This window comes from Lotus japonicus, chromosome 1 (genome assembly GCF_012489685.1).
Source record: "Lotus japonicus ecotype B-129 chromosome 1, LjGifu_v1.2".
Lineage (NCBI taxonomy): Eukaryota > Viridiplantae > Streptophyta > Magnoliopsida > Fabales > Fabaceae > Lotus > Lotus japonicus.
The window spans coordinates 110,117,201-110,133,048 of record NC_080041.1 but is presented as its reverse complement, the minus strand read 5'-3'; the positions used below and the strand labels follow the sequence as shown (position 1 = coordinate 110,133,048).

The following is a 15,848-nucleotide window of genomic DNA, read 5'->3' as shown; positions in this document are numbered from 1 at the left end:
GCCCGGAGCTCCGGCGAGTGATGAATTGGCATGATGACTGGATAAATGAGGCTGATGTGGCAAGGAAAAATAAAAATAAAAATAAAAAAAATTACAAATCAGTTTTATTTATTTAACAGACCCCTAATTAACCCTAAAAGCTAACTAATCATAATTAACTTACTAACACAAATCTAATTAACAAAAAAAAAATTCCTCCCAAATGATCTTCATCTCCATCAAAACCAAACCCATATCAATCTTCATTAACCTCCCCCACCCAGTGGTAATGATCTACTGAAGAATCAGAACAAAATAACAAAAAAAAGATCTGACCACCACAACCTTCACCCACTCTCTCTCGGCCCTCATCAAACACAATTTCACTTCCTAGATCAGCTTCAGTTAAACGATTTCTCTTTAATTTCTCAGCCTGCACCTCACAATTCAATGATTCCACATGCTCAACAAGGTTCCGATACAAACCCTTGCTTTCCACCCTCTTCAATTCCAACTCTTCAGCCTCTCGCGTTTTCTCCCGCAGCCTCTCCTCACATCAACCTCAAAAAATGGGGGAATTACAGTACTATAGCAGATTTGAGAGTGAATCCAGTACATTGTGAAAAAAACAAAGAAATAGGCCCATGAATCAATCCTAGCCTAGCACGCCAAAGAAAGAAGCAAAACGAAGCATGGGAAATCAAAGAAGAGGAAATCCAAAAGCACTAAATCCAAACCTGACTCAAATTTCTGTTGGTATTTCAAACCAAGACTTGCATTCTCAGGTGAAAGAGGAACGAAATTCTGTGTTACAAGTGAAAAAAAGAGGAACAGAAAACGGAGCCACTTCGAAAAAACACCAGGGGCCGTTCAATTTGGAGCCCTCACCTGGGTTCCTCATTCTCGATCTCTCTCATCTCCCAACGCGGGGTGCCACATGGCTCACCGCCTTGTTCCGGCCAAGGAAGGAGCTCCGTTTTTTCGAGGCCTTTCTTGAACTGGTTAAGGATTTTGGGGTCAGTGGCAAAGAGGATTGGCAGTGGAGAAACTGCCGCCGGGAAGAGGAGAGTGATGAGGAGGAAGGTTCCAGAAGAAGAAGAAGCGTTTCTGTTAGATTTAGATGATTGTTCATTCCCTGCATTTGGATCTGGAATGCAATGAAGATGGTTAGATGGAAGAAAAATTAGGTTTGAAATTGGTGTGTTTCTGAATAGGTGATTTAGGGGAATTGGGGTTAATTTGGGGAGGGGGAATTGATTTTGTTGATTAGGTTTGAATTAGATTTGTTAAAAGGTTTTATTTTGGTTAATTAGGTTAAATTATTTGACATGTAATTTTTATTTATTTATTTATTTTTTAAATCCATGTCAGCTCACTTAATTGAGTCAGCATGACACTTCATCACTCACTGGAGCCCGATGCTCCGGCGAGGACCTTCTCCAGACTTATTGCAAACGAGAGAACTCAGATTTACAAATTTTCCGGGGAGGGACTTACTTTAGACGGCGAGACAAAGACAGGGACCAAGTAGATGATTAACCCTAAATTAAAATATTGTAATGCAAAAGTCAAATTGAAAAAATTTGGAAACTTCCAAAACGACTACATCTTGCATCGTATCCCACCCTAAAACACCTGACATGAAATATGGATATTTATTGACTGGTTTACATGTCCGATAGGGGTGAACATGGGCCGGGTAGATCCAATGAACCCGTCCAACCCAATCCGATCCAATAGAAAAAATGCGGGTTGGATCGGGCAATCGGGTTAATCGGATGGATTTTACTACAACCCAACCAAGTTCGGATCGGATTTCGGATTCAGTTCAAATCCATCCAACCCAACCCAGAATCCATACATATAATAATATTTATTTTACTCATACTTGGAGTGCTAGTGTCGGAGTGATGACTTTTGAAACTTTGAGACTTAAGTATTTATAGTTATTTGTCATATTTGAACTTAGAGTATTTGTTCGTAGTTATTTGTTATATGTTTATATATAGTTATTTGGCATGTTGGAGACATCTAAGTTCTAAGTGTCATGCCATGACATTTAGTGTTGTTTTTCACTTTTTAGTTACTATTTATGTTAGATTGTTTCGTGTCATTTAGTAATGAAGTTTTATGTTTTCATGCTATTTGATATGACTTTTTATGTCTTTTTCATGCTATTTAGTATTATAACATAGGGGTTTGTTAACTTACTCCCACTTGTTTTTTAGAAGGAGTAAGTTAACATTCAACACCTTTTTTGTTGGACAAAAAACTCCCCAATTTGTTCTTAAAGATAACTAACTTCAGGGCTATTCATGTAATTCAATTTTATTTCAATTTTAAAATTAACTATTTCTCTCTCCTCATAACCTCTCATTAATTTCAAATTAAAGTAGTTTCTTTTTTGAGTTTTTCCTCTTTCTTCTCTCCTCCTCTCCTCCGTCTTTTACCTCTGCAACTCTTTAAAAAAAAAAAAAACCCTCTGCAACGTTAATTCAATAGCTTAAAATTTCTCGCTCTCCTTCACTCTTCTCTCAATCCCAGCAAGCAATATCATATTTTTTTTAACTTAGCAAGCAATATCATATTACGTTAACAGAACGTAAGAATGTAACTTTGGGTAAGAAAGAAAAAAAAACGTGGCTTTGTTTTTTGGTGAATGACAGAACGTGGCTTTGAGGACATTATATTTTTAAAATTAATTTAAAAAAATAAAATGCAAATTACAATGAAGCCCTTAATTGTGTGTTGTTATTTTTAACTTTTAAGAATTCATGATTTGGTTTTTTTTCCATGTATAAAAGGTGTTACTTGTTAACTTACTCCTTCTAAAAAACAAGTGGGAGTAAGTTAACAAACCCCTATAACATATTTAGTATTTTTATAACTTTTTCTGAATTTATAATAATTTTTGCAAGATTTTTTAATATTTCAAATATATTATTATTTTAATATAGCGACCCAATCAATCCATCCAACCCAATCCGAAATTCGTCGGGTTGGTTCCGATCGGGTCCGAAGAAGAAATTCGTGAAATCCAACCCAACCCAACCCAGACAATTTTGATCGATTCGGATTTTATTTTGACCAAAATTCATCAAACCCAGCCCATGTGCACCCCTAATGTCCGATACCCCAGACCATAATTCCGGATTACAAACAAAATTCCAAAAACGCTGTAAACAAATATCCAACAATACGTTCAAAAAACAACAATGAAATTTAAACCTCAAACTCGTGCACAGAGAAACGTCCAATGATAGTCGTCAATAAAATGTACAGTGGTTGTGATCCTTAGCCTGTACAGAAGCAATTGCAAACGTGCAAGTTTGGAAATTCTTCTACAATTGATCCTAAAGTCAGAATCAATTCTGGGAAGAAGCTTTTGTGAATAGCTTCAGGTTTCAGAATTGATTCTAATGAAATAGAAGCTGATCCAAACGTGCTATAAGCACAGTGGAACAAAATAGACATTTCAAAGTGAAAGATAATGTTCTAGGAATTTCCTGAAAATAAAGAAGGAAGAGAAGAAAAAAAATTGCAATTACTGGTGAAGGACTCAAACTCAACGAAATCTAAGAGAACTTGTTTTGCTGGGAATAACCAGGAACAAACACAGGAAGCTGGGCACCTCTATGTGATCTACCTTGCTGAAAATCCCTTGACATAGAATCTCTATCCGAAATACCAGCAACTACTGAGCTGCTATTTCTTGTTCCCGTAGTTGGTTGTTCATTCACGACAGGACTGCCAAAAAATATATTACGACCAGTGTACAATAACTCTGTTCCAGAAGCCTGAGAACTGCCATGACCTCTAGATGAGGAGGACACAAAGCGCCCGGCTGCTTGATCCCAAAACACTGACGATCTTCTATTCTCTGGAATAGCTAGTCTGTTACTTCTCATTGGTACACGTGCACCATTTTCATGAACTGGATTTACATTCCTTTCGCTTTCTTTAGCTGATGAAGGAGACTGGTTTCCTGATGGTTGTTGATACATGGGGTTGAAATGGTCTCTGTTCAAGTCCGGCTTTAGCCCTGGTGAAGGAGCAAAGTTGGAGACTTGAGGACTGCTGAAGTTACTCATACTCTGTTGACATGCATCTATATCTTCCTTGCTTGCTTGACTAGGAGGGTTTGAGCTCTTGTAAGGAGATAACTTCGATGTACCTGCAGTATCATATTTGTTGCTAAATCCTTGATTGCTAATAGGGCTGCTTCTTCCACTAACATTGCTACTAGATAAATGATCAACATCATATGCATGAGATCGGGAACTTATTGGGCGAAGCACAGATGATGATGCTCTAGCTTTAGCTGCTGCCTTAGCTGCCTCATTAGAATCCAATTTTGCAAGATTCCACGCGCTTATTCGCACAGGGCGCCTGTTCACCCTTTTCCCTTTGTCAGGTATTGCATCTGGATCAACAGTTGATGGTAGGCTTCCTGGCTCCAAATGTGGTATAATTTCATCCTGCTTATCCAAGGAAAGACACTTGATCAAACATTGAACAAGAATTTAATTCATTGCAGAAACTAAGCATGCAATGAGCTACATCTGTAACAACTCTTATTGGCCATGCATTTAAACAATGCACTACTCATGTCATAACTGTTATACACTTTCACTATAGCAGCTTTTTTATTAACTTTGTTAACCACAGAAGATCATACAGAATACCTCTCTCTGCACATAATAAAAAGTAAAGCACAGACGGTCCCAAAGAACAAGTCTTCCTATTATGAACAGGCGAACAGCAATGGCATTCTGTGTTTTAACCTTTTTCTTACTCAACTTTCATTTCTTATCTCACAGTTTTTTTTATAAGCATTTCTTATCTCACAGTAATTATCTATTTGTGCAATGTTCAAAGATATGTTATGCATCTTTCAATTAAGTTCCTGGTCATATAATTCAGGAAATTATACAGAGATGGCAGTACCGGGTGATCCATAAATATCCTTGGAGGTGTACACCAAGCACCTTTGTGTTGCAAACTCAATCCAACAGAGCTTCTTCCACTTATTCCGGTGACAGCTGAACTAGCAGGAGATGATTGTAGACTGTGCTGTTCACCCCCATCAACTGAAGGCCCAGGTGGTTCACTTAGAGTTCTCATGGCAACGACATACTCGTATGTGGTGATACCCTGTAAAAGAAAATGACAACTTAGAATATGTATCTTTAGTAGGAGTGAAGGTTCATGAATATACCTTGCGAATGAGGATCATATGAAAAAAGAATAATTCACCCAAAGGTACAGTTGCAAGGAAAGAAACTGCTGTGCATAGGGCCTGTTGAAGGATTGGAAATTGGAGAAATGAAAATTAGAATATGAATGTTTGGTCAAAATATTTCCAATTAAGGAACAATTAACCATCAACTAGTTAATGATATTCGAAGATTAGATAATGAATAATTGAATATTAAGTTGAATATTTTCCAGCATGCAGAACTGATAAATAGTCAAGAAAGGCCACAGACTAACAACGAAGAATTAAATCTTTAAAAATAAAAAATTGTAAGATATTCAACTGAATGATTATAATCTATATCAAGAAGCACAAATTCCATATGTAACAGCGTGTATTGTTTATAGTTTAATATTTCAAGCCAAATATGGCCTCCCTAACTAGACAGAATCCTCAGTGTTTTAAGCAAAACATAGGATGAGCATAGGCAGAAGATGCATATTAAAAAAGTCTATCAAATATTCATAGCACATATGCACAGAAGTTAGTTAGGTATACGTTTATATTAGTTAGCCAATGTAAAAATGGAGGATTGAAGTAGAACTTTGAAAGGAAAAAGAGAGCAAATGTACCACTATAATAGCAAATGGGATTCGAGAGAATCCAGCTCCAAGCTTTAGAGCTATTTGATTCTCAGTACCCCTCTGATCAACAAAGCATCTGACAAGGACGGCAATCCCTACTCCACATTCAACTATAAGCTGTGACATGCATGAACAAGAAGTAAGAAACAAGAAGAAAAATACAAGATTCTAAAATGGGGGGGGGGGGTCCTCCCATTGTAAAAATGAAGAATGAAAGATGGGGTGGGGGGACTAGATTTAGGACTCAGGAATACCCAAACTAGGCTCACTGCCATGAGGCACACAAATGTGATGTAATTCTTCCTTCCAACACAATTGTTCAACCACTGCACAAAAAAAAGAAGGTATATAATAATGACTGTTTAAGAACCTAAAAGCTATGGCAGGTTAAGACAGGTTCACAACTGCACAGAGCATCTCAAGTCCCAAACATCTAACAAATAGTCTACTTTAGGCTAAATCCATTGACATAACCCACGTTATACTTAGCAACTCACAAGCACTGGAGACAATCAGACAAACAATAACTTCGAATAAAAATTAAAAAACAATTTCAAAGTGAGCTTTAAAAGGTTCACCAGACATAACAACAGAACATTGGACCAGAGACAAGGACGCATCAAAATTGAGTATTTAAAATACCCAGTAACTGACTTAGGTGGGATTAAACACAACTTACCCGGCAATGGTGATCAAATCCATCAACACATTTGTCACAACTTCTACAATGCTTACTGTACTTCCGCACCTGCAAAATATAACAAACAAGATGTAAATACATCATTGCCTTTTCCATTTTATGGTTAGGCAAGTAAATGAAAGAAAACTCTTCAACTTGATATTTTAAAATATAGAGGAAGCATGATAAAAAATTGTGATGTGGCATGCAATAAACACTTTCAAAAGTTAGTATTAACAATACATGTTAAAAGCGTTATTTATTTATAATTGAACAACTATGAAGCGTCAAAAGTAAGGATCTCTATGAGATGACTCTTTCTGCTTTTGCTATACACATGGTAGTTTAAGGAAGCAAATTATGGATTCACTAACATAAAATCAAACTTTATCACTTATTTATCTCTTTTGATCATTTTATGGAGCAGTTATATATAAACATAAACAAGTTTTTTGAGTAAGCATGCTGACCTCAGCATTGCACAAAGTACAGAACAAAACATCCTCCTCTCCAGATTGCTGCTGTAGAGTAATATCTTCATTACTGCGGCAATCTTCCCTAGCAAGGAAACTACAAAAGAAACATCCAAGTGTGGAGCACCAATTTGAATTATGCAAATCAGACATTACTTCGCCATTTGGTCCTACCTTGCTGGGTTCTGCAATAGGAGATACAAATCCTCATAGCATCATAAAGTATCAAATTGCACTGAAAAATGCTATTAAAGGCTTAGGAGACCATCAATTGTTGCCAAAGTGTCGCAATATATTGTACACAAGTAACATTGCCAAACTGTTCAAGAGTCTGTCTGTGTATGCCATACAGGAGGCAACAAACAAAGTGACTATATAAAATAACAAGGAAAATTTTATATGCCATCTTAAAGAGTGGTAGCAAACCAATAATAAATGCATAGATAAATCTTTTGTAACTCCTTTGGGTTTGTGTGCAGCCAGTACCGGCCTAGCCAAAAGTCAAAACACCATTATGTATAATTAATTTTTAGTGGTTTAGCACCACTGATGAATCAAAGAGTATATTAAGTTTCTGGGAGTTATCAATAGTTATGATGAACCATGAGTCCATGACTTGAATCTGATCTGAACAGTAAAGTTAAGTATGAAAATCTTATCAATATATGCAACTAGCATTCAAATTCCAACCTGCCAACTCTTCATCAAGTTTTGATCCTTTTTTAGATGTCTGGTCACAGTCATGCATTACTCCTAAATCAGCAGGATCAATGGCAGTGCACCGAACATAAAGAACGAACACAGAGAGAGCCTGCAGTTCAAAATTTACGTGCAAGTTAGTTAATGACGTAATATTGAAAACACAGGACGCTAGAGCGACACCGAAGAAGAATCCGAACATTGCTGCTTACCAGTACAGAGTAAACACCCAAAGCCACATACTCATAGATATCCTTTCCGAGAAAAGGAGCAAAGAAGACATAATACGCAGTGGATAACACGAAAAAAACCGTTATCGCCACAACCTGTCACAAAAAATAAGTGTATTGAGAATATCAGTTGTCAATGTCATTACAGAAAATGTATCACATCTACTATACAATCAAGTGAAGGGTTGAATTTCAATGGAAGCAAGAGATTCCGCAGAAAAGGCAACAAATAATTCAGCAAAATGACAAGTAAATTATGAAAGCGAAAAAGCATGATAACCAAACAGGAAGAAAATGCATTATTGCTTAAATGGGAGTGAAAAGGGGAAGAAAAGGAAAAGTAAACGATGGAGTCAAAAGCATGAGACGGAAAATAAGAGGAAAGTTAAAAGAAAACCCGATCGGAAACATGATAATGGCGGGAAGGAGGAGCAACAATGTACCTGAAAAGTGTGAAAAGGAAGCTCCCATCCATGGCGGCGCCGAGCCATAGCCACCGTCGTTAACAGAAACTAGCACCAAATCAGAAGCATTTCAGAACTCAGAAAACCGCCACCATCTGCTTCATTGAAACCTCAACGATTCATAGAGCGATTCTGGAATCGTAGGCTAGGCTAGGGTTTGTCTGTGAAGTCAAATTCAACGAAGAAGTGAAGAGAGAGAGAGAAGAGTATTGTGGGAAGGTAGAGAAGAGAGAATGATACACTGTAAAGCCACTCACTCTATTAAATTATTATGCAACTATTTTTCTTTTATTTCTTTTTTTGTGTTTTGTTATTCATGTTGATTATTCATTACTCATAACTAATTAATTAAATTACATTGAAGATGTGTGGTAAACATTGCAATTAAATCATTCATTAATTGGTACATGATGAATAGTGAAATGAAATGAAATTGAGAATTAATATTTGCATTGATTATGTAAGAAATTATTTTGGGTTTAGTAGTCAACTAACATGTTTTCACCTAGTTTGTTTACAAATTTAAAAACCTTTTTTGGTTTTTACAAATTTTAAAAACCTTAACATATGGGAATTAAGCTTTTTTTCTTACTTATTGATCAGTGGTGGTCAAACTAATTACTGAGCTATTAGCGGTCAAACAAATGATAAAGAATCTTAATTTCTACTAATAAACTAGATAAGTAATGATTAAAAGTACGAGACGAAACTAAACGAATCATGTTGACTGGTTAAAATTTTGTAATACTGTAGTATGACGACTTCGTATTTTCCGTCAAAAGTGAAAGCATGATTATTGAGTTTCTTGCATTATTTCTTTCGTTTAGCACAGCTCAAATTAGATACATATACATACTCAAAATAAATAGTGAAATTATTTAATAAGAACATTTATTATAGTTAATGTGAGTAAATGATTATCATTAAATTCAATTTAAAACCAATTATGATTTTAGTTTTTTTAAAATATGATCATAATGGCATATTTATTTGTTAAGTTTAAAAAATAAACTCGATTTATAATGAACTTTGGGCTGTTAAATGCTTCGATGATAATTTTTCCATGATTACTTTAATAATCCACATGAAGCAATGTAGTATTTTTTATTTATATTAATCAATAGTTGATAATTAAAATGTGCCGTCCTCAATTAAAACATAATGATTTGGAAACTTCTAACTACTCATTTTTCTATTCAACCATTCCTTCCTCTGTCACTATCATATGATTTAATGATTGTGACAAAAAAAATAATACTTCGAGTGACCTCTAATTTGTTTCTACCTACAGAGACAGTACACAAATAAGGTAGAAAAGACAAAGTTTAGGGGAAAAAGAGAGAAATGTTTTCCTTTCATTCAGTTAATACAATAAAAGGAATAGCCTGTTCTGTTCATGGAGATGTCACAATTTGTTGTCGTTAGTGGGGGAATTAGCCTGTTTTAGTTTTTAGCCAAATGTAATATTGACATTTAATTATATTTTTAAATTGATTTACCAAACTTATAAAGTGATTACAAAGTCTAGTGATTGATATTTAATTTATTTATATCAAATACCAATTATAGTAAAAGATGAAAAGTAAATTGTTAAAAAAATATTATGTGAAAGAAAAAAATGATTTTGAATTTTTTTCCATTTTTTTACACATGTTTCCTTTTTAGTTTTTATGTTGTTTGTAGTCCCCACAACGGCTACATGCACGGTAAGATGGTGTCTAACCCTTAATGAGTCTGCAGACATATATAAGTTTAGGTTGGGATTGAGGAGGTACGTTGACTGAAGAGTGTATCCCCTAAGACCGGCTGAGTTGGAGGGTACATAGTTCCTTAAATTTAGAGTTTAGAAGCAAGTAGACTTGTGAGCCTGGACGAAACATTTGAACTCCGGACACACCTTGATAGAAGGATGTATCCCATGGTCCGGCCGAGTAGGAGGGTACACAACCTCTTAAGTTTAGGACTTAAAAGTGAGTAGATTTGTGTGCCACAATGAACTCTTGACTACTTACTTGAAAGGTGCGTCCCCTAGTTTGATCGGGAATGACTAAATTTCATGTTATGTCCCGGTGAATAAATAATGCACATAGATTACGTAATGAGGTATATATGAACTCACCTAACAATGAAATGTATTATTAAAAAAGTACATTATCAACATTTTATTGTAGTAAAAAATAAATACCAAAAAAATGCTAGTTAAAAAAAAAACTAACATTAGCACCTAGAGTGGTGTATAAATTTTAACAAGGAAGAGGTGTTACTCTGCAGGCTGTGAGTATGTGCTACTACATTGATCATGATTTGATATCATGGTATTTTCACAACATAAGGCTTGGATGAACATTAATGGTTGACAAAACCTTTAAATTTAAGGCTTGTCAAATGAAAAATCGATATTGTGAGTTTCTTCCTTCTTGGGAGGTTGATGTGTTGGTTTGATTTCATTTAGTTCGTGTGTAGATCCCTCTGTTTCTGAAAACTCCGTGTCAGATTGATATGATCGTGGAGAATAGAGATCTGCGGAGTCAATGTGGCTAGGCTTGTTGTACTTGTGAAGCAAATGCAAAGGCGATGAGCCTTGGCTTGGTGTTGTCTCTCCACTCATACTCACACTCACACTACTCCTTGAAGGAATATCTATCCCTGCTTTCCTTAACTTCCTCTTTTCCTTTGCAACCTTTTGCCACTTCTTAAGCGCCTTTGTTGTTTGTTCCTCAAAGATTGCTTTCTTCATGTGAGATCCCATCTGCAAATTAACATTCATACATGCCTCTAATTAGTGAAAGATGGGAATTTGAGTTCTTTCAGGAAAATCGTACATTCACAAAGTTAAGAAATTTGTGTTGTTTAATTAAGATTGTCGACTCATATTTTATCAAGATCGATCAATAGCGATCAACTTAAGATTTGAGCTTTGTGATCTAATTGAATGACCTTATATTCTATGGCTACTTAAATTTAGGATACTTTGATGGTAAGAATTCAAATTCGAAAGAAGAAAAATTGATTGGCTAATTGAGTAAATTTGGGATGAAATTTCCACCGATGAAAAATTGAGACGTCAATTAAAAAATACATTTGCGTGCGTTGGTGAAACATTTACAAACTTGGTACTTTTTAACCGATGTGATAAAATTTCATAAGTATGATTGAGAAATGTGACATTATTTTGGGATTGAAGATTTTCCCCTGTAAAATTAATGATATTGTTTACCTGTGTCACTAATGAATAGAGAGGAAATGTAATGTAACTGCATAGAACTTGTAAGGCTACCCCAAGGACAACCCTTGTTATTGTTAGTGCCAAGTCTGCATGGAAGCAAGATGTGATCTTGAACTCATACTGCACTTTGAAAACATTATTGTAAATAATAAATCTTTTAGATTAAATTATAATTTTTTTTCATAATAATCATGTCAGATATAAGCTACTTACCCATGACCACAAGAAATAAGCTATTTGGAAGGCATTCTGCAAAAGAATAAATTATTAAATAAATTGTTCAACACATGCAATGTGGTATTTAAGCTATGCACATAATTAACAGCTCTTACGGACGAACATTAGAAATATTGCAACATCCTTTCAACACACTGTCCAGTTCGGTTTTTAATAACCGCTAGGCTAAATGGTATGTCGGAAAGATGTAACGCTATTTCATATATTTATGAATATGAATCATTTTCGTATAATTAATGATCACCTCAAATAAGGTAAAATGGATTAAGAAGAGAATCCATTCAGGCTTATTAAACCAGAAATACTTGTTGTTGGGCTCTACCACGGGAACTCCTCTTACAATTGTAGTTCGATCTTGGATTTCTTGGGCCATTTCCATGATTATAAGTTCAAGCTTCGTTCCCACTAGTAATAATATCTGCAAATTGAAAAAATTATAGCACAGAAATTTTTAATTATAATATAAGCTATGTTAATACGATAAGTTCATTAATTTAATAACTACTTTTTAATTTTAAATTTCCTTTGATTATTTACCACTAGTGGCGCCAACGAAAGCCAGCTGAGTGTGTACCATTCTGCAGCAATAACAAAGTAATAGTGAGCCACAAAGGTCGCATTACATACAATAAAACAATGCGAGTTTGTGTAATGTCAAATGTGGGACTCAGATTCCCTGGAGTAGGAGAATTTTGCAGTCATTGAAGTAATGGTTTTATGACTATTCGATCTTAATCGACTACTCCGATTTAAAGAGGTTATTGTACACTAAAAATTAACCTATATAATAATAGTTGGATTAAGGTCAAACGGTTGAGGTCTCCTGACTTTAATGAATTCATGATTCATTAACTGCTGGAAATCCAAAAATTGCATCGCAAAAGTGATAGAGAGATCATAAAGAGAGAATTACTCTGAATGTTGAGAAGCATGAAGATGATTGCAAAAGCCCATAACGGAAGACTGCAAAACAAAAAATGATAAGAAAAACTTGGAATAATCTAGATAGAGCATTGATTCGCTGAAAATTTCGCGACACTAATGACACTAGTTGTTAGGGGCGATAAAAAATCACACAAATCACAAGTGTTGTTGGTGTCACGAAATTTTCGGTATACACAAATCTTTTTTCATCTTATATATAAAAGCAAATAAAAGCCATCGAAGTTTGTGTTATAGTGATACCTTATTCCAACGACCACTTTAAAATCATCCTCCATTGATCTTTTGATGTATTTATGAAAGTCAAATTTGCTATCAGGATTAAAATGTGCCTGCATTTGTTGAAGTTTTTTGGTTTAATTTCTTACTTAACTAAGACTTACAACAAACTCAATTAAAAGCACTAGAGTGTAATTTATGAATATGATATACACAAGCACTTAGGGACATACATACGTTAATAAATCCATGCCGCATAGTCATGTAATCCACCTTACTAACGGACGCAAAGAATTGCCTGAAGAATGCTACCTAAAAAACAAAATAAATGGATTATTAAATTATGAACTATTCATTCTGTTTTTTTTTTCATGGTGACAAATTGTTGTGGTGGAATTAGAAATTTGATCTATGTTTTTTCGTTTAATTAAACTTACTATCCATCGAATTCCTGGTTTCCTAGTCCAGCCTGAGTGACGCCTAACGAATGTAGTTTGGTGCGCAAACCTGAACCTTGCAGGATCTACACACGCCAATAAGATAATAATGAGAATACATTATAATTAAAATTATTAATTATGAGACTTAGGTGCATGCAATATCATGTAATATTATATGTTTATGTATGTGTATATAATTATCACACCCATCTCAACAATAAATTACCATTTGTAAATTGATACTCCAGGGAGGATGTTTCTTGTTCCCAATTCTTCCATCTCTGCATCTGTTAATGATTTTTTGTTAGAAGAAAGTTATGCAGCCAACTAATTATCTTGAAAAGATTCTGAAAAACTTACTACAAAAATAAATTTCTCAAAGTTAAATCAGGATCCTGATATTCTTAACAAAACTTTAAAAGTACTTATGTATGTATTTGGTGGTGAACTTACTTTAGCTCGGGCTAGCACCATAGTCATCACGCTGTAGAATATGTGGAAAACGGCAAGGACGAATATAAATATATGCAATTGGTGCACCCCTGTTTGAGAGATTAGAGGCACTTTCCCCTGATTTGCCAAAACACATATTAGAGAATTAGTGTATGTTTGAAAATCTTTTCATAATTAATTTTACAAGTAATTTCTCTGTGATTTGATTTTGAGAAAAGAAAAACCGGTTGAAGAATGATATATGTCTTACTTTACTCAAACAATAGTCATCACCGGAGGCAGCTGCTAGACCACGGCGCCACACCACATTTTCATCGAAAGAAAGTAACCTCCTCCTATCATCTTTTGAGTCATCTACTTTCAAAAGCGCCTTATTGCACGGAAGCATGGTATCACCAACATTCACAGGGATGCATATCTTGGCAATATATTTTGTACCGAAAGTAAGTAACAGGGATATGAATCCTAGTAGCATTAACTCTGCAAACCAAAATTCCATCATATATATTAATCAATAATTTGAACTAAAGTTTTGTGACGATAAAAAACTATCACAAATGTGAGTGTGTATGACAATGTTCGTTACTGTGTAATGATTTATGTATGTTTTTATGTACCTGCTTTGATTTTCTCCAAGGCTTCGCTCATGGCCTTCTTATGGCGTTTGTGAAACCACTATCATTGAAATTAAGAGTTAATTAGTGGTAATTAGTTAGAGTAAGACTTATTAATTGAAACAAAAATTAATTAAGATGAGTGACATATTTACCTCTCCAAGTGAATCGATTCCATGTTCAATTAACACAGAAACTATGATAAACACTGCACAGACAGCAGCAACAGCCCATGTGGGAGTTTCTTGCAAGCTTCTTTCTCCAAGAGCTGGTCCTGCCATGTTAATTTTGCTCTCAGCTTCTCCCTAACAAAACAACCAAAATTTCCCTTGCTAAGCCTGGTTTAAATAAGTTAATCATGCTATTTTTATAATTATTTGTGTTTTGTCATATACTTTCAGGTTTTATCTGCCGATACCGTAACAAGCCTCTTTACATAACAAGACATAATTGATTAATTAATATAAGCATATGCCGGCCTATGCAAGGTTTACAAGTTAATTTATTGTTTTAGAATTTTTCTTAAACAATGTTCAGACGGGCTTAGCTTAAGTATAAATATATCCAATACTCCAAGTGTTATTTTTTTTTTATTGTTACAAAAAAGGGGAGTATAGGATCTCATTAGGAAAGTGTTATCTCTGTGTACGTTTTTTAGTGACTTTTAGTGACAGGTAATCGACACACACATTAACAATAGTTTTTAACTGAAATGTCGCTAAAATTTGCAGCCATTGAAAACATCATTGATGTGTGTCTCGATTGTATATTGCTGAAAAATTATATGTGCACATATAAGAAATCACATATAAGAACTCGTTATACATCATCAAGCAACTTTTTTGTATATATTAATGGCAAGCCTATATTAATAGATAAATCAATTATCATAACAAACGACCGGGCAGTTTTAGTGATCCAATCAATTTATCATTTAGTTGGCAGCAATCTATCTACTTGTTTGTGAAATTTTATTCCGTGTAGTCCTTAATGTGGTGATTGAATATATATTGATCATGGCGTAAGCTAAAGAATGCAAATGAGTGAATTCTTATATATATAACAAGTTTGAAAACTCTTCTACAATTGATTCTATTGTCAAAATAAATTTTAAGAATAAACTTCAATGAGCAATTTCTGTGTGATCAGAATTCTTTTTAAAGACAAAATCAAGTTTAAGAATAAGCTCCTATATATGAGTATGGGTAGATTCTGCTGCGAAATTCATTTTGAGGAATAAGAAGGTGATCTAGAGACAAATCTATTTGAAGAAAAAACAATTTCAGATTTGACTGATTCTTGAACGTGTCATTGGCAATGGTTAATGAAATAATAAACAAGAGCAGATTGTG

The 15,848-nt window shown here is 34.6% G+C and overlaps 2 protein-coding genes across 2 annotated transcripts; both read right to left on the bottom strand.

The window, feature by feature from the left end:
• Positions 1-3,217: 3,217 nt before the first annotated feature.
• LOC130729165 (protein S-acyltransferase 21) lies at positions 3,218-8,610 on the bottom strand. The gene is made up of 10 exons (XM_057580811.1): positions 8,345-8,610; positions 7,884-7,997; positions 7,663-7,783; positions 6,970-7,157; positions 6,500-6,568; positions 6,075-6,146; positions 5,809-5,937; positions 5,198-5,278; positions 4,927-5,133; positions 3,218-4,457 (listed from the first exon to the last, which is right to left on the bottom strand). Exons 1-10 carry the CDS (start codon positions 8,390-8,392, stop codon positions 3,555-3,557), a joined length of 1,932 nt encoding a protein of 643 aa, XP_057436794.1. The 5' UTR covers positions 8,393-8,610; the 3' UTR covers positions 3,218-3,554.
• Positions 8,611-10,475: 1,865 nt separating this feature from the next.
• LOC130729164 (MLO protein homolog 1-like) lies at positions 10,476-14,826 on the bottom strand. The gene is made up of 14 exons (XM_057580810.1): positions 14,652-14,826; positions 14,500-14,557; positions 14,133-14,362; positions 13,883-13,999; positions 13,656-13,716; positions 13,427-13,512; positions 13,227-13,301; positions 13,014-13,102; positions 12,742-12,791; positions 12,366-12,406; positions 12,073-12,246; positions 11,805-11,840; positions 11,583-11,711; positions 10,476-11,114 (listed from the first exon to the last, which is right to left on the bottom strand). Exons 1-14 carry the CDS (start codon positions 14,775-14,777, stop codon positions 10,737-10,739), a joined length of 1,650 nt encoding a protein of 549 aa, XP_057436793.1. The 5' UTR covers positions 14,778-14,826; the 3' UTR covers positions 10,476-10,736.
• Between the last annotated feature and the right edge of the window lie 1,022 nt (positions 14,827-15,848).

Bases quoted from the DNA above. Each gene is read 5' to 3' on its own strand.
- LOC130729165 (XM_057580811.1), bottom strand. From the start codon at position 8,392: ATGGCTCGGCGCCGCCATGGATGGGAGCTTCCTTTTCACACTTTTCAG. The intron at 7,784-7,883 runs GTAAGCAGCAAT...TTTGAACTGCAG, and splicing joins TGGGTGTTTACTCTGTACTG to GCTCTCTCTGTGTTCGTTCT. The intron at 4,458-4,926 runs GTACTGCCATCT...TTGGATAAGCAG, and splicing joins GGATATTTATGGATCACCCG to GATGAAATTATACCACATTT.
- LOC130729164 (XM_057580810.1), bottom strand. From the start codon at position 14,777: ATGGCAGGACCAGCTCTTGGAGAAAGAAGCTTGCAAGAAACTCCCACA. The intron at 14,000-14,132 runs GTAAGACATATA...TTGGCAAATCAG, and splicing joins ATGACTATTGTTTGAGTAAA to GGGAAAGTGCCTCTAATCTC. The intron at 12,407-12,741 runs GTAATTCTCTCT...TTATTGCTGCAG, and splicing joins CATGCTTCTCAACATTCAGA to AATGGTACACACTCAGCTGG.